This window comes from Oncorhynchus mykiss, chromosome 3 (assembly GCF_013265735.2).
Source record: "Oncorhynchus mykiss isolate Arlee chromosome 3, USDA_OmykA_1.1, whole genome shotgun sequence".
NCBI classification, from domain to species: domain Eukaryota; kingdom Metazoa; phylum Chordata; class Actinopteri; order Salmoniformes; family Salmonidae; genus Oncorhynchus; species Oncorhynchus mykiss.
The window spans coordinates 33,430,529-33,448,308 of NC_048567.1; the positions used below are offsets into that span (position 1 = coordinate 33,430,529).

Here is a 17,780-nt window from a genome sequence, read left to right on the forward strand (position 1 = left end):
TGCAAGGGGTGTGCAGACTTTCACCAGTGACTGTATCTCCATGTCCCTATCTCTCCTCTCAGCTGCAGGCGAGTGTGGACCAGAAGCACCTGGCGGAGGCTCGCTCAGGGATCCTGTACATCCTCCACACCATCATGTCCTCCGTCACCCTGCTGTGGAGCGTCCTGTACCAGGCCGACAGCTCTGACCGGCCAGCCGCCGCCTCCGCTGCATCCACTTCCAACATCAACCTGGGATCCACCAAGGTACTGCGTCTACACCCTGACCCTAAGCCTTTTCACAGTACTGAATCGAACTAAGGCGAGCCGAACCAAGCTGTACTGAGCTGCTCTGGTTACTCATCCATCCAGAGTTGCTGGAACTGTGCTGAAATGGACAATGTGATAATAGCCAGCACAGTTCAGTCTGGGTCTACACGATACTGTGAAAAGAGTGCCTGCAGTTGATACCTAGATCATTGTTCTTCAATATAATCAAAACAAAGTTTTTCTTGGTAGTGGACACAGTTTAGCAGGTGTCATAGTGGATGCAGCAAAATGCTTATGTTACTAGCTCGTAACTATCCTGCTCCTAGGCCCCCTACAGGATGTGCAGGCTTTTGTTTCTGCCCAGTACTCCTGATTTGAGGATTTGGCTAAGTATCCATTAGCGCTGGACTGGAACAAAAGCTTGCACAACATGTGTGTTTCCCCAGGACCATAACATTGTTGAAGGAGGATGGACCGTCCACTGCCCGTCGGCCTGGTCTTATTTCTGACACTGCGTAGAGCGCTCAATCCTTCCTCTTTCTCCTCAGAACTTGCGTCAGCAGATCCTGGAGCTGCTAGGACCCATCTCCATGAACCACGGAGCCCACTTCATGGCAGCTATCGCCTACGTGTGGAACGAGAGGAAGCAGGTCAAGACCACTGCCGCTTACAAGGTAAGCTCCAGAAACCAACATGGCAGAAACCCTTACTAAACACATACACTTTGTGGTTAATGGCAGGGCACAGAGGTCTCTTACCCCGTCTGTGTCCATGTTCGCACACGTGTGTGTAGGTGATCCCCACTGCCAGTGAGGAGCAGCTGTTGCTGGTGGAGCTGGTACGGTCGGTCAGCGCCATGAGGACTGAGACCGTGATGCAGACGGTCAAAGAGGTCCTGAAGCAGCCGCCGGCCATCGCCAAAGAGAAGGTTGGTGCTGCGGTCTCCCAATAGCCTGCAATCTAAACTGGCATGCTCTGTTTTACCGTCGAAACCAGGCATATTCGTTTCCCAATACATACCCTTAGAACACACTGTGCTACGCTAACCTTGTTACAGTTTATGACTATATACAAAGCTGCACGACTCCTAGCCTCCTGCTTGCGTTAGTCCTAATTCACTCTAATGTCGGCCCTCTGTTACTATTACATGTTACCATTAAGCTGGGACCGAGAGATTTACAAACAGCTTCTATCTCAATGCCATCAGACTGCTAAACAGCCATCACTAAGTCAGAGAGGCTGCTGCCTACAATGAGACCCAATCACTGGACACTTTAATAAATGGATCACTAGTCACTTTAAACAATGCCACTTTAAACAATGCCACTTTAATAATGTTTACATATCTTATATTACTCATACCACATGTATATACTGTATTTTATACCATCTATTGCACCTTGCCTATGCCGCTCGGCCATCGCTCATCCATATACTTATATGTACATATTCTCATTCACCCCTTTAGATTTGTGTGTATTAAGTAGATGTTGGGGAATTGTTAGATTACTTGTTAGATAATACTGCACTGTCAGAACTAGAAGCACCAGCATTTCGCTACACTCGCATTAACATCTGCTAACCATGTGTATGTGACCAATAAAATTAGTTTTTGATTTGATTGGACAGATGCCATGTTATTGTTACAGTATATCAAAGTAAACTGGCAGCTTCCCTGCCACGACCTCATTATGTTCTAATGAAATGTAATGTAGTCCAGTGTCACCTCTTCCTCAACCCTCTCCTCCCCCTCTCTCACTCGTCTTCCCTCTTTCTCACCGTAGAAGCATCTGTCTCTGGAGGTGTGCATGCTGCAATTCTTCTATGCCTACGTTCAGAGGTGAGACCAACGGCCCTCCTCCACCTGTCTGTCAAGTGTGTTGAGCATAGGTAGCAAATATATGAGATGTTGGCAATGAAAATCCATGTGAATCCTAAAAAAATCAATTCGTTTGAGTTTTCCCTCTTTTGTAGTTTAGTTCATGTGATGTCATGTATAGGTTGACATTTTTATACGTAAAGTGTGTTGAGCATGCAGAATACAATTGATTTAATTTCAGATAAAACCCCTGAATTTCGTTACTTTGATAGTCCAATTCATTGAGTTCTGTAGCGTGACTATTATTGTTACTAAACTGTTTATAAAGGTATCGGACTTAAATTAGTACTTGACCCATCATTAGAACATTGTTTGTGACTGTATCCTGCTTGTCGGTCTATGTAGGATCCCTGTGTCCGGTCTGGTGGACAGTTGGCCGTCTCTGCTGGCCCTACTGAAGGACTCGGTACAGCTGGGGCTGCCTGCTCCTGGACAGTTCCTCATACTGGGGTTAGACCACACACACACACCAGTTCCCGGGGTGGCACAGCGGTCTAAGGCACTGCATCTCAGTGCAAGAGGCGTCACTACTGTCCTTGGTTCGAACCCAGGCTGTATCACATCCGGCCATGATTGGGAGTCCCATAGGGCGCCTCACAATTGGACCAGTGTCGCCCGGGTTTGGCCGGGGTAGGCAGTCATTGTAAATAAGAATTTGTTCTTAACTGACTTGCCTAGTTAAATAAAATAAATATAAATTATACCAGGCACTACCTCTAGTGATCAAGCTACCGAAGACCAGTCAATTTCAATAAGGGGAAGAAGACACAAGGATACATTTAAGCAATAAGGCCCGAGGAGGTGTGGTATATGGCCAATATACCACAGCTAAGGGGTGTTCTTACGCGCAACGTGCCTGGACACATCCCTTAGCCGTGGTATATTGGCCATATACCACAAATCCCCAGGTGCCTTATTACTATTATAATCTGCTTACTAAAGTAATTAGAGCACCTGATATACCACAGCTGTCAGCCAATCAGCATTCAGGGCTCGAATTAGCTAATCGTAGGAGGAGGGAGAATCTTGCAAGCTATCGTTGACACTGCTGGATACGCGGATATCCAACGTGACATTGTGAGCCTGTTTGGAAGCTACAACCACAAAGGGGAAGACCTCTGCGATTCCTTACTATAACTGCGCTTTACAACACACTGAGACTGCCCTCTCTCACTTCCAACATCACTCCCGTCCCCTTATCTACGCTGTACATACGCAGCCACCAGACTAACCTATCCATCTGTCTCTTCCCCAGAGTTCTGAATGAGTTCATCCTCAAGAACCCGAACCTGGAGAGCAAGAAGGACCAGCGGGAGCTGCAAGTAAGCCTCAGTCCCATGCAAAAGGATTCACTATTATTTTATCTTAAAGATGACATAATTCACAATTCTTATATCCTAGAAAATATAAGATAATATTCATCGAGGTAAGCCCCATCGAGGACCATTTCGGAATCAAGTGTTTTGAATAATACTTGTATGTGCTATCTTCTGGGAATACAATGTACATATTGCTGAACATGTTTTTACCCAAATAAATTCAATTCAAGAGTTCCGTTCCATTATTTACCCCATCATACCAATTGGATTGAAGCAATGTATTGGGCATGTGTTTTACTTAAGTGGTATGGCAGTATTGTAATGAAGCCAGTATGATTATTCACTGTCTGTGTCTGTGTGTGTGTGCAGGATGTGACCCACAAGGTGGTGGAGGCCATCGGAACCATCGCAGGCTCCTCTCTGGAGCAGACCACCTGGCTGAGGAGGAACCTGGAGGTCAAGGCGTCGCCACAGATCGTGGTGGACGGGACCAGCCTGGAGCAAGATGTAGAGGGTAGGAGCGATGAGAGGACCCTTTATAGTACTTGCTAGTTGTGTACAATACGTCAGTTTCATGTTCATTGGGGCACCAAATTCTTATTGGACAAGTCCAGGGAAGTCCCTCCCTGTTTCAGTCCGTTTTCTTCCGTTTGGCCCCTAATGAACACACCCTTAATCAGGAATGTGCAGATTTCAGAGGTGTTTCTTGTGTGACTGAATGTATGGCTGTGTTTCAATATCCACACTATCATACCACTTAGAATGACCCGATGTATTGGGAATGCATTCAAAATGGTAGGTTATGTTAGTGTGGACATTTGATTGTGCTCACGTACAGCGTGCGTCTGCATCTGTGTCTGTGCTGCGTGTGATGTGTCACTAATGGCGTGTGTGTTTCAGATCTAATGCTCACAGTGATGGAGGCGTCCAGCTTCACTCCATCTGTGTACAGCGTTCACGCCCTCACACTGCTAGCGGAGGTAAAACACCAAGCGCTCTGTCTGGCCGCCTTGTCTGTCGGGGTGTGTCCGTCCATCCGTGCGTCCTCTCCACTCACGGCTACCAACAGCCTTGCTTCTGCTATTAGGACCCATGCACAGTCGACTCGCACTCAGCTGATTTACGATCAGCTCTCCCTCCCCCAGGCCCAACCTCAATCACTATTAGCAAAGCAATAAATCCTTCTCTGGACACAGTCGCTGTTGAAGCCAAATATAAACCGGAGCCACTGACTGTGCCTCTCTTGCTTTAGTGTCATAAACAGCCCTCCCTCTCTTCCCGTTGTTTAGGCTTATGTCACTCTCATGTGACCTGTTTATTCATTGCGTTGCGTGAGTGTTTATTGGTCGCTTTATGTCTGCTGTAGTGCACGGATGTATCTTTAAAGCAATATTGCAATGTGCTAGGTTTTATAGTACTTTTTAGGGTAGCACGCTGTTGCCATGTATCCTATCTGAACAGTGCCAAGTATTGAGAGTAGCGGTTGTGTGTTGTCAGGTGCTGGCCCATCTCCTAGACATGGTGTTCTACAGTGATGAGAAAGAGCGGGTGATCCCTCTACTGGTGAACATTATGCACTATGTCGTGCCCTACCTCCGCAACCACAGGTAGGGATGGACCAGCCAATACACTACACTCCTCCGCTAGAGCCTTGAGCACTCCCGGCTCCTCAGTTACACTAAATAACATGCCCATGGGATCTGCCTAGGAAACACTCCCACGCTGTATGACTAGGGCCCAGTATTTCCTGGTCTGGTCATGTCTGGGTCCTATCTCTAATGTGCACTGTGTCTCTGTGCCCTCTTCCTTGGCAGTGCCCACAACGCCCCCAGCTACCGGGCGTGTATCCAGCTGCTGAGCAGCCTGAGTGGGTACCAGTACACCCGGCGGGCCTGGAAGAAAGAAGCCTTCGACCTCTTCATGGACCACACCTTTTTCCAGATGGATTCCTCCTGTGTCAGCCAGTGAGTTGAGGATTGTTGAGTGTGTGTGGGGGAGGGGACAGGGGTTTGTGTATTCTTGTTATATGTGCTTCATATAATAGGATTTTATCTGACATCCTCTCCTGCATTTTCCAGTTGGAGAGCCATCATTGATCATCTTATGACCCACGACAAGACCACGTTTAGAGATCTTATGAGTAAGTATAATTAGTAGCCTGATTCTTCTAAATTAGAATTTCTGTGTGTAGTTGTATGTGAGGTTTACAGGTAAATATATGGGTCGACTTTATATTATAATTGTTATAGTATAGTAGTTAAGGCGTGTGTGTGTGTGTGTGTGTGTGTGTCTGCAGCTCGTGTGGCGGTGGCTCAGAGCAGCTCTCTGAATCTGTTCTCTAACCGAGACGCAGAGCTGGAGCAGAGAGCCATGCTGCTCAAACGCCTGGCCTTCACCATCTACAGCAGCGAGGTGGACCAGTACCAGAAATACCTACCTGACATACAGGGTAAACACGCACATGCAGACAGGCATGCACGCAAACACCCCCCATCCCCGCTTACAAACACACACACACTACTAAGACACAAACACACACATCCTTCTGTTTTCAAATATTTACACACACACACACACACACACACACACAGCGGATGGCGTATTGACTTACATGAGCGTGTGTTTCCCCCATCAGAGCGGCTGGTGGAGAGCCTGCGTCTGCCCCAGGTGCCCATCCTCCATGCCCAAGTGTTCCTGTTCTTCAGAGTTCTACTGCTGCGCATGTCTCCTCAACACCTCACCTCACTGTGGCCCACCATGATCACTGAACTGGTGAGAGAGAGCTAGAGCACGCTACAGAACACACACCGCACTTAGTCACACACAGACACAAGCGCCATCTGCCGATGGGCAGCCTGATGAAGGCCTACGCCAAGCCTCAAACACCTCTGCGTTTGTTTGTCCCGCTGTTTATAAATATTTTGATAGAATTTCCAAGAGATAATGTCGGCTTTTTAAGTGAAGTAATGGGTATCTTGATTGGATAAAAAAGCCCAACTGTTGTTCTTGCAATACTTTTTTGATTACTGAGTTGTGGCGATCATCCCCTTTTTCTCGAACTACTGTACTATAGATCGTCGACCAAGGTAATAGATCGTTATATATAATCCTAACAGTGTGTGGCTTTTTTCCTATTTACTTACCTGTGTATTCCCTCCCTCTCAGGTTCAGGTCTTTTTACTCATGGAGCAGGAGCTTACTGCAGATGAGGACATGTCAAGGTAACTGTCAATCCACCAAATGGGAGTGGACATTGATTAATACATGACAGTGAGAGAATGTGTGTTTTTCCTGCCATAGAAATGATGTGCCCTGATGATGATGGCTTGGATTTGAGTTTCAGGTGCTCAACGCGCTTTAGATTGTATGGTGGGGAAACTTCCACTACCAATGTGTATCTTAAATCTGTAGGGCTGGTTTCCTGGACACAGATTAAGAGTAGACTTGAATTTAAACGCATGTTCAATGGAGATTCTCTGTTTGACAGAAAGTGCATTTGAATCCAGGGCTAGGTTTAATCTGTGTCCAGAAAACTGGTCCGTTCCGTCTGAGTCTATGCCGTGTGTATGCGTTGGTCATGTTTCCATCTGGGTTTGACCTCTAGGACGTCGGGTCCATCGGTGGCTGGCCTGGAGACCACCTACTCTGGAGGGAACGGTTTCTCCACCTCCTACAACAGCCAGCGCTGGCTCAACCTCTACCTGTCTGCCTGCAAACTGCTGGACCTGGCCCTGGCACTGCCCTCCGAGAGCCTGCCCCAGTTCCAGATGTGTGTACTAACCCACTACTCCTGCCTGGGTTCATACACTCGCATGCAGTACATTCATCTGAAGACTGTAATGCACACTGCACTCTCTCCTTTAGATTTGTGTTTGGAAGGTTATAAAAGGTTTAAGCACAGATTGTGTTTCAGAACACATGAAAGAAAGTATGTCGCATCACTTTTACCCAGTGAGGTCCTCAAGCCTTTTCACACGTTTCATACTGAACGAAATCATTCAGTGATGGCTCCTATATTTTCCTGTCACTTTGTCCTTTCCGTCATACATTGTGTGTTTTTTGCTCAGAAGTGTGAAAAGGATTGTGTGTGTGTGTAATGTTTGGGCATTGGTTGTGTTCTTTCTTAGGTACCGCTGGGCCTTTATCCCCGAGGCATCTGATGACTCGGGCCTGGAGGTGAGACGTCAGGGGACCCACCAGAGAGAGTTCAAACCCTACGTTGTCCGACTAGCCAAGCTGCTGAGGAAACGAGCCAAGGTAACTGCTCTGGTCTACCTTCAGAGCAACATAATGCAAGGCTAGACATAGACCCACATTAGCAAAAGTGACCAATCGCAATGACCTTGGTAACTTTAGCTATTACTGACATTTGGGACAACTTAGTGTACCCCTAAGGCCAGTAGTGTAGCAGCCTGAAAATCTTTTCCGAAGGCCATCAGTGGGTGAACATCAGCTGCAGTCCCCGCGGTGTGTTCCAGGGGACACCTGCCGGTGGTCAAGAGTGAGGCAGTCTTTCACGATTCAACATGTAGAATCTTGGATGAGCGTCAGGGATAACTTCACACCCTTGAGCCAATCAGAGCGCTAGGGCACTTTCCCCACGTGACAACAAAAATGAAACTTGAGAAATGTAAATGTCAGCTGCTAATTTGAAAAATGAAAAAATTCTGGCAGACAATCAAGTCAGATAATGGCACCAACAAAGCACATAAAGTTGAAGTCGGAAGTTTACATACACTTAGGTTGGTGTCATTAAAACTCGTTTTTCAACCACTCCACAAATTTCTTGTTAACAAACTATAGTATTGGCAAGTCGGTTTGGATGTATACTTTGTGCATGACACAAGTAATTTTTCCAACAATTGTTTACAGACAGATTAATTCACTGTATCACAATTCCAGTGGGTCAGAAGTTGACACACTAAATTGTCTGTGCCTTTCCAGAAAATCATGTCATGGCTTTAGAAGCCTCTGATAGGCTAATTGACATCATTTGAATCAATTGGAGGTGTACCTGTGGATGTATTTCAAGGCCTACCTTCAAACTCAGTGCCTCTTTGCTTGACATCATGGGAAAATCAAAAGAAATCAGCCAAGACCTCAGGAAAGAAAATTGTAGACCTCCACAAGTCTGGTTAATCCTATGGAGCAATTTCCAAACACCTGAAGATACCACGTTCATCTGTACAAACAATAGTACGTAAATACAAACAGTATAAACACAATTTTTGGAGAACTGTCCTCTGGTCTGATGAAACAAAAATAGAACTGTTTGGCCAAAATGACCATCGTTACATTTGGAGGAATAATGGGGAGGATTGCGAGACCATCCCAAACGTGAAGCACAGGGGTGGCAGCATCATGTTGTTGGGGTGTTTTGCTGCAGGAGGAACTGGTGCACTTCACAAAATAGATGGCATCACGATGTTTGAAAATTCTGGATATACTGTAGCAACATCTCAAGACATCATTAAAGCTTGGTTGCAAATGGGTCTTGCAAATGGACAATGACCCCAAGTATACTTCCGAAGTTGTGGCAAAATGGCTTAAGGACAAGAAAGTCAAGGTATTGGAGTGGCCATCACAATGCCCTGACCTCAATCTTATAGAAAATGTGTGGGCAGAACTGAAAATATGTGCGCGAGCAAGGAGGCCTACAAACCTGACTCAGTTACACCAGCTCTGTCAGGAAGAATGGGCCAAAATTCACCCAACTTATTGTGAGATGCTTGTGGAAGGCTACTCGAAATGTTTGTCCCAAGTTAAACAATTTAAAGGCAATGCTACCAAATACTAATTGAGTGTATGTGAACTTCTGACCCACTGGGAATGTGATGAAAGAAAGCAAAGCTGAAATAAATCATTCTCTCTCTTATTCTGACATTTCACATTCTTAAAATAAAGTGCTGATCCTAACTGACCTAAGACAGGGAATTTTTACTAGGAATTGTTAAAAACTGAGTTTTAAATGTATTTGGCTAAGGTGTATGTAAACTTCCGACTTCAACTGTCCTCTCACTGTCAACTGGGTTTATTTTCAGCAAACTTAACGTGTAAATATTTGTATGAACATAAGATTTAACAACTGAGACATGAACAAGTTCCACAGACATGTGACTAACAAAAATTGAATTATGTGTCCCTGAAGAAAGGGGGGGACAAAATCAAAAGTAACAGTCGGTATCTGGTGTGGCCACCAGCTGCATTAAGTGCTGCATTGCATCACCTCCTCATGGACTGCACCAGATTTGCCAGTTATTGCTGTGAGATGTTACCCCACTCGTCCACTAAGGCACCTGCAATTTCTCTGACATTTCTGGGGGGAATGGCCCTAGCCCTCACCCTCCGATCCAGCAGTTCCCAGACGTGCTAAATGGGATTGAGATCCGGGCTCTTCGCTGGACATGGCAGAACACTGACATTCCTGTCTTGCAGGACATCATGCACAGAACGAGCAGTATGGCTGATGGAATTGTCATGCTGGAGGGTCATGTCAGGATGAGCCTGCAGGAAGGGTACCACATGAGGGAGGAGATTGCGTTGAGATTGCCTGCAATGACAACAAGCTCAGTCTGATGATGTTGTGACACACCGACCCAAACCATGACGGACCCTCCACGTCCAAATTGATCCCGCTCCAGAGTACAGGCCTCGGTGTAACGCTCATTCCTTCGACGATAAACTCGAATCCGACCATCACCCCTGGTGAGACAAAACCGCGGCTCGTCAGTGAAGTGCACTTTTTGTCAGTCGTGTCTGGTCGAGCGACGGTGGGTTTGTGCCCATAGGCAACGTTGTTGCCAGTGATGTCTGGTGAGGACCTGCCTTACGACAGGCCTACAAGCCCTCAGTCCAGCCTTTCTCAGCCTATTGCGGACAGTCTGAGCACTGATGGAGGGATTGTTCGTTGCTGGAGTAACTTGGGCAGTTGTTGTTGCCGTCCTGTACCTGTTCCGCAGGTGTGATGTTCAGATGTACCGATCCTCTGCAGGTGTTGTTACACGTGGTTTGCCACTGTGAGGACGATCAGCTGTCCGTCCTGTCTCCCTGTATCGCTGATAAAATTAATCCCTTACTTTTGATGATCTTCATATGGTGGCACTCAGAAGACATTCATTTACTCAATAAATGTTCCTTTTGTTCGATTAAGTCTCTTTATATCCAAAAACGTCAGTTTTGTTTGTGTGTTTTCTTCAGTAATCCACAGGCTCAAACGCAGTCAAAACAGGCAGACAAAAAATCAAAATTGTATCTGTAAAGTTCATAGAAACATGTCAAACGATGTTTATATTCAATCCTCAGGTTGTTTTTAGCCTAAATGATCTATAATATTTCAACCGGACAATAATGTTGTCAATATAAAAGGTAAACAACATTGAATAGAAAACTACAAAACCAACAAAAAAAACAACTTCCTGACTTCCTCAGGTTTTCACCTGCCAAATCAGTTCTGTTATACTCAGACACTATTTTATCAGTTTTGGAAACTTTAGAGTGTTTTCTATCCAAATCTACCAGGTGTGTACATATCATATCTTCTGGGCCCGAGTAGCAGGCTGTTTAATTTGGGCATGCTTTTCATCCAAAATTCCGAATGCTGCCCCCTACCCTAGAGAAGTTAAACCTTTTATAATGAAGATCTGTGAAGTTATTTGGATTTTTACGAATGATCTTTGAAAGACAGGGTCCTGAAAAAAGGAAGTTTATTTTTTTGTTGAGTTTAATATGTGTAGTCATAGCTATATAAAGTCACATCTCTTTGCTCATTCTGCTGTCATCTGTTTCCATCCATTCCTTCCCATAGAAGAACCCAGAGGAGGACTGTTCCCTGCGTACTCTGTCCTGGGAACCGGGCCACCTCACCCTGACGCTCTACGTGATCCGCAGTATGGAGCAGCTCCTCCCTTTCTTCAACCTGCTCAGCCAGGTGTTCAACAGTAAGGCCAGCAGCCGCAATGCCGCCCCCAGCCACTCTGGGCCCTCCTTCCCCAACAAGGAGGGCAAGCTGGAGAGCCAAAAAGTGTTCTGGAGTCGGGCACGGCAAAACATTGAGGAGATGGTGGAGAAAGACTTTCTAGAGGGCCTTATCAAGACGTGAACACGAGGGACAGAGGGAAATGTATTTCCCGAAGGGAAATAAATTAATAAAAAGCACTAGTGAATAAAACTCATATTGTATATAAGGGAACATATTAGGGACATAAACAATGGGTACTAAAAATAAATCAAGTTTGTACATTTTATTTCTTCTATTTATAATGACTGTATTTTACTTTTCAAAGGCTTTTAATTATTTGTATATACAGGGCAGCTGTGAAGACTGACTGACAGTTTGTGCAAGCCCTTTCTGGGACAATGTGAAGATGCTGTGCAATTCTATATTGTTGTGACTTACTGAATTAAAGACGTATCATGAGATCTTACATGCCATGTGTGTCTCGGTCTCACCCTCACCATGGACAGACAAGTTATTTGAAATGGTTTGAGCATCATAGAGAGTGGAAAGCACTTAAAGGTCCAGTGCAGTTGTTTTTATCTCAATATCAAATTTTCTTACTGTGATTGTTTTCAATTAAAATTGTCGAAAAATATGAATAGCTTCTTCGCAAAGAGCAATTGCTCAAGCAAGAATTTCGCTAGGACTGTCGAAGTGGAGAGGGGAAAACTGAAAGCTAGCTGTTATTTGCGGAGAGGTTTGGAACTCTTTCTTATTGGTCTATTCACCAAACAGGCTGATATTTCACTGTGTCTCCTGTGGTTGAGAGGTAGAATTTCTGGCAATATGAATGGTGCAAGGCAAGAGAGAGGGCAGACATGAACATAAATTGTGTCTATCAAACATTTCCCTCCCAACTTTTCTGTTTACTGTAATGACTGTCCATGTTGAGGCATTGGAAGTACAGTCGTGGCCAAAAGTTTTGAGAATGACGCAAATATTAATTTTCACAAAGTCTGCTGCCTCAGTTTGTATGATGGCAATTTGCATATACTCCAGAATGTTATGAAGAGTGATTAGAGGGATTGCAATTAATTTGCCAAGTCCCTCTTTGCCATGCAAATGAACTGAATCAACAAAAACATTTCCACTGCATTTCAGCCCTGCCACAAAAGGACCAGCTGACATCATGTCAGTGATTCTCTCGTTAACACAGGTGTGAGTGTTGACAAGAACAATGCTGGAGATCACTCTGTCATGCTGATTGAGTTCAAATAACAGACTGGAAGCTTCAAAAGGAGGGTGGTGCTTGGAATCATTGTTCTTCCTCTGTCATCCATGGTTACCTGCAAGGAAACACGTGCCGTCATTGCTTTGCACAAAAAGGGCTTCACAGGCAAGGATATTGCTGCCAGTAAGATTGCACCTAAATCAACCATTTATCGGATCATCAAGAACTTCAAGGAGAGTGGTTCAATTGTTGTGAAGAAGGCTTCAGGGCGCCCAAGAAAGTCCAAGCACCAGGGCCGTCTCCTAAAGTTGATTCAGCTGCGGGATCGGGGCACCACCAGTACAGAGCTTGCTCAGGAATGGCAGCAGACAGGTGTGAGTGCATCTGCATGCACAGTGAGGTGACGACCTTTGGAGGATGGCCTGGTGTTAAGAAGGCCAGCAAAGAAGCTACTTCTCTCCAGGAAAAACATCAGGGACAGACTGATATTCTGCAAAAGGTACATGGATTGGACTGCTGAGGACTGGAGTAAAGTCATTTTCTCTGATGAATCCCTTTTCCGATTGTTTGGGGCATCCGGAAAAAAGCTTGTCCGGAGAAGACATGGTGAGCGCTACCATCAGTCCTGTGTCATGCCAACAGTAAAGCATCCTGAGACCATTCATGTGTGGAGTTGCTTCTCAGCCAAGGGAGTGGGCTCACTCACAATTTTGCCTAAGAACACAGCCATGAATGAAGAATGGTACCAACACATCCTCCGAGAGCATCTTCTCCCAACCATCCAGGAACAGTTTGGTGACGAACAATGCCTTTTCCAGCATGACCGAGCACCTTGCCATAAGGCAAAAGTGATAACTAATTGGCTCGGGGAACAAAACATTGATATTTTGGCCAGGAAACTCCCCAGACCTTAATCCCATTGAGAACTTGTCAATCCTCAAGAGGCGGGTGGACAAACAAAACCCCCAAAATTCTGACAAACTCCAAGCATTGATTATGCAAGAATGGGCTGCCATCAGTCAGGATGTGGCCCAGAAGTTAATTGACAGCATGCCAGGGCAGATTGCAGAGGTCTTGAAAAAGAATGGTCAGCACTGCAAATATTGACTCTTTGCATCAACTTCATGTACAGTGCCTTGCGAAAGTATTCGGCCCCCTTGAACTTTGCGACCTTTTGCCACATTTCAGGCTTCCAACATAAAGATATAAAACTGTATTTTTTTGTGAAGAATCAACAACAAGTGGGACACAATCATGAAGTGGAACAACATTTATCGGATATTTCAAACTTTTTTAACAAATCAAAAACTGAAAAATTGGGCGTGCAAAATTATTCAGCCCCTTTACTTTCAGTGCAGCAAACTCTCCAGAAGTTCAGTGAGGATCTCTGAATGATCCAATGTTGACCTAAATGACTAATGATGATAAATACAATCCACCTGTGTGTAATCAAGTCTCCGTATAAATGCACCTGCACTGTGATAGTCTCAGAGGTCCGTTAAAAGCGCAGAGAGCATCATGAAGAACAAGGAACACACCAGGCAGGTCCGAGATACTGTTGTGAAGAAGTTTAAAACCGGATTTGGATACAAAAAGATTTCCCAAGCTTTAAACATCCCAAGGAGCACTGTGCAAGCGATAATATTGAAATGGAAGGAGTATCAGACCACTGCAAATCTACCAAGACCTGGCCGTCCCTCTAAACTTTCAGCTCATACAAGGAGAAGACTGATCAGAGATGCAGCCAAGAGGCCCATGATCACTCTGGATGAACTGCAGAGATCTACAGCTGAGGTGGGAGACTCTGTCCATAGGACAACAATCAGTCGTATATTGCACAAATCTGGCCTTTATGGAAGAGTGGCAAGAAGAAAGCCATTTCTTAAAGATATCCATAAAAAGTGTTGTTTAAAGTTTGCCACAAGCCACCTGGGAGACACACCAAACATGTGGAAGAAGGTGCTCTGGTCAGATGAAACCAAAATTGAACTTTTTGGCAACAATGCAAAACGTTATGTTTGGCGTAAAAGCAACACAGCTGAACACACCATCCCCACTGTCAAACATGGTGGTGGCAGCATCATGGTTTGGGCCTGCTTTTCTTCAGCAGGGACAGGGAAGATGGTTAAAATTGATGGGAAGATGGATGGAGCCAAATACAGGACCATTCTGGAAGAAAACCTGATGGAGTCTGCAAAAGACCTGAGACTGGGACGGAGATTTGTCTTCCAACAAGACAATGATCCAAAACATAAAGCAAAATCTACAATGGAATGGTTAAAAAATAAACATATCCAGGTGTTAGAATGGCCAAGTCAAAGTCCAGACCTGAATCCAATCGAGAATCTGTGGAAAGAACTGAAAACTGCTGTTCACAAATGCTCTCCATCCAACCTCACTGAGCTCGAACTGTTTTGCAAGGAGGAATGGGAAAAAAATTCAGTCTCTCGATGTGCAAAACTGATAGAGACATACCCCAAGCGACTTACAGCTGTAATCGCAGCAAAAGGTGGCGCTACAAAGTATTAACTTAAGGGGGCTGAATAATTTTGCACGCCCAATTTTTCAGTTTTTGATTTGTTAAAAAAGTTTGAAATATCCAATAAATGTCGTTCCACTTCATGATTGTGTCCCACTTGTTGTTGATTCTTCACAAAAAAATACAGTTTTATATCTTTGTTTGAAGCCTGAAATGTGGCAAAAGGTCGCAAAGTTCAAGGGGGCCGAATACTTTCGCAAGGCACTGTAATTGTCAAAAATAGCCTTTGACACTTATGAAATGCTTGTAATTATACTTCACTATTCCATAGTAACATCTGACAAAAATATCTAAAGACACTGAAGCAGCAAACTTAGTGAAAATTAATATTTTTCATTCTCAAAACTTTTGGCCACGACGGTACATTAAAGGCCCAAAACATTCTTGATTGGCAGATTAAAATGTAAAGATAGTTTCATTTTATGTACACAGTTAAACATAACCATATACTAAAGGGGTCTTATTGTATGGACTTACAAATTCAGTAGTCATCCTTGTGGACAATCTTTACCTGGTCCCATGCTGCCTCTGAGGCCTGGCTGTTATTTATATACTGTATATACAGTGCCTTCGGAAAGTATTCAGATCCCTTCACTGACATTTCCACATTTTCTTAGGTTACAGCCTAAATCATTTTTTTACCTAATCAATCCACACACAATACTCCATAATGACAAAGCAAAAACAGTTGTAATTTTTGTGTGTGTTAATTATCTTTAATAAAACTGATATCACATTTACATAACTATTCAGACCCTTCACTCAGTACTTTGTTAAAGCACCTTTGGCAGCGATTACCGATTTGAGTCTTCTTGGGTGTGACGCTGAAAGCTTGGCACACCTGTATTCGGAGAGTTTCTCCCATTCTTCCTTCAAGTCCGGGCTCGGGTTGGGCCACTCAATGACATTGAGACTTGTCCTGAAGCCACTCCTGCGTTGTCTTGGCTGTGTGCTTTGGGTCATTGTCCTGTTGCAAGCTGAACCTTCGTCCCAGTCTGAGGTCCTGAGTGCTCTGAAGCAGGTTTTCATCAAGGATCTCTCTGTACTTTGCTCCATTCATCTTTGCTTCAATCCTGACTTGTCTCCCAGTTCCTACCGCTGAAAAACATTCCCACAGCATGATGATGCCACCACCATGCTTCAATCAAGCAATCAAAAGTATTTATAAAGCCTTTTTTACATCAGCCGATGTCACAAAGTGCTATACAGAAACCTAGCCTAAATCCCAAAAAGCAAGCAATGCAGATGTAGAAGCACGGTGGCTAGGAAAAACTCCCTAGCAAGGCTACCATTAATGAGATGATTTTTTTTTAATCAAATCAATTAACTATATTTACTTATTACGATGATTAAAGTAATCATGTAACAATGAACTCATTAGCAATCTTGGGGCACCACGGAAAAAGTTGGTTTCATGAGTTACCGTTTCCCGAATTAACTCTAAAGATATAAATACACTACCGTTCAAAAGTTTGGGGTCACTTAGAAATGTCCTTGTTTTTGAAAGAAAAGCTAATTTGTTGTCCATTAAAATAACATCAAATTGATCAGAAATACAGTGAAGACATTGTTAATGTTGTAAATGACTATTGTAGCTGGAAACAGCTAATTCTTTATGGAATGTCTACATAGGCGTACAGAGGCCCATTATCAGCAACCATCACTCGTGTGTTCCAATGGCACGTCGTGTTAGCTAATCCAAGTTTATAATTTTAAAAGGCTAATTGATCATTAGAAAACCCTTTTGCAATTATGTTAGCACAGCTGAAAAGTGTTGTTCTGATTAAGGAAGCTATAAAACGGGCCTTCTTTAGACTAGTTGAGTATCTGGAACATCAGCATTTGTGTGTTCGATTACAGGCTCAAAATGGCCAGAAACCAGGAACTTTCTTCTGAAACTCAACAGTCAATTCTTGTTCTGAGAAATTAATTGCCAAAGAACTGAAGATCTCGTACAACGCTGTGTACTACTCCCTTCACAGAACAGTGCAAACGGGCTTTAACCAGAATAGAAAGAGGATTGGGAGGCCCCGGTGCACAACTGAGCAAGAGGACAAGTACATTAGAGTGCCTCGTTTGAGAAACAGACGCCTCACAAGTCCTCAACTGGCAGCTTCATTAAATAGTACCCGCAAACACCAGTCTCAACTTCAACAGTGAAGAGGCAACTTCGGATGCTGGTCTTCTAGGAAGAGTTGCTCAGAAAAAGCAATATCTCAGACTGGCCAATAAAAATAAAAGATTAAGATGGGCAAAATAACACAGACAGTGGACAGAGGAACTCTGCCTAGAAGGCCAGCATCCCGGAGTCGCCTCTTCACTGTTGACGTTGAGACTGATGTTTTGTGGGTGCTATTCAATGAAGTTGAGGGCTTGTGAGGTGTCTGTGACCCCAAACCTTTGAACGATAGTGTATATCATTATACCAATCATCCGTGAATTATCATTATTACCTCATCATTCTCATTCTGAACGTTGTTGACTTCAAATCTGCACGAACCATGATGAATCAGCGATACACAAATTGGCTTAATTATTTATTTACTAACTAAATAATCACACAGAATTACATAAACACACACAGAATAGATTATACATTGATTACTAACATGATGCAATGAAAAGTCT

The 17,780-nt window shown here is 44.1% G+C and overlaps 1 protein-coding gene across 7 annotated transcripts in view; it reads left to right on the forward strand.

Moving 5' to 3' along the window:
• Nucleotides 1-11,869, forward strand: part of LOC110518918 (protein dopey-1) — a 40,548-nt gene extending 28,679 nt beyond the window's left edge. For 4 of the 7 annotated variants that reach the window (XM_036973902.1, XM_021596291.2, XM_021596303.2 and 1 more), the window contains 17 exons: nt 63-245; nt 797-922; nt 1,042-1,176; nt 2,033-2,088; nt 2,473-2,577; nt 3,383-3,449; nt 3,816-3,960; nt 4,347-4,426; nt 4,944-5,053; nt 5,261-5,410; nt 5,525-5,586; nt 5,743-5,895; nt 6,082-6,218; nt 6,612-6,667; nt 7,051-7,215; nt 7,574-7,703; nt 11,251-11,544. In XM_036973902.1, the coding sequence (XP_036829797.1) occupies nt 63-245; nt 797-922; nt 1,042-1,176; nt 2,033-2,088; nt 2,473-2,577; nt 3,383-3,449; nt 3,816-3,960; nt 4,347-4,426; nt 4,944-5,053; nt 5,261-5,410; nt 5,525-5,586; nt 5,743-5,895; nt 6,082-6,218; nt 6,612-6,667; nt 7,051-7,215; nt 7,574-7,703; nt 11,251-11,544 (2,154 nt within the window). Of the gene's footprint in view, nt 1-62; nt 246-796; nt 923-1,041; nt 1,177-2,032; nt 2,089-2,472; nt 2,578-3,382; nt 3,450-3,815; nt 3,961-4,346; nt 4,427-4,943; nt 5,054-5,260; nt 5,411-5,524; nt 5,587-5,742; nt 5,896-6,081; nt 6,219-6,611; nt 6,668-7,050; nt 7,216-7,573; nt 7,704-11,250 lie in introns of all 7 variants that reach the window. The other 3 variants (XM_021596285.2, XM_036973904.1, XM_021596311.2) reach the window with 1 other exon arrangement.
• Nucleotides 11,870-17,780: the final 5,911 nt, after the last annotated feature.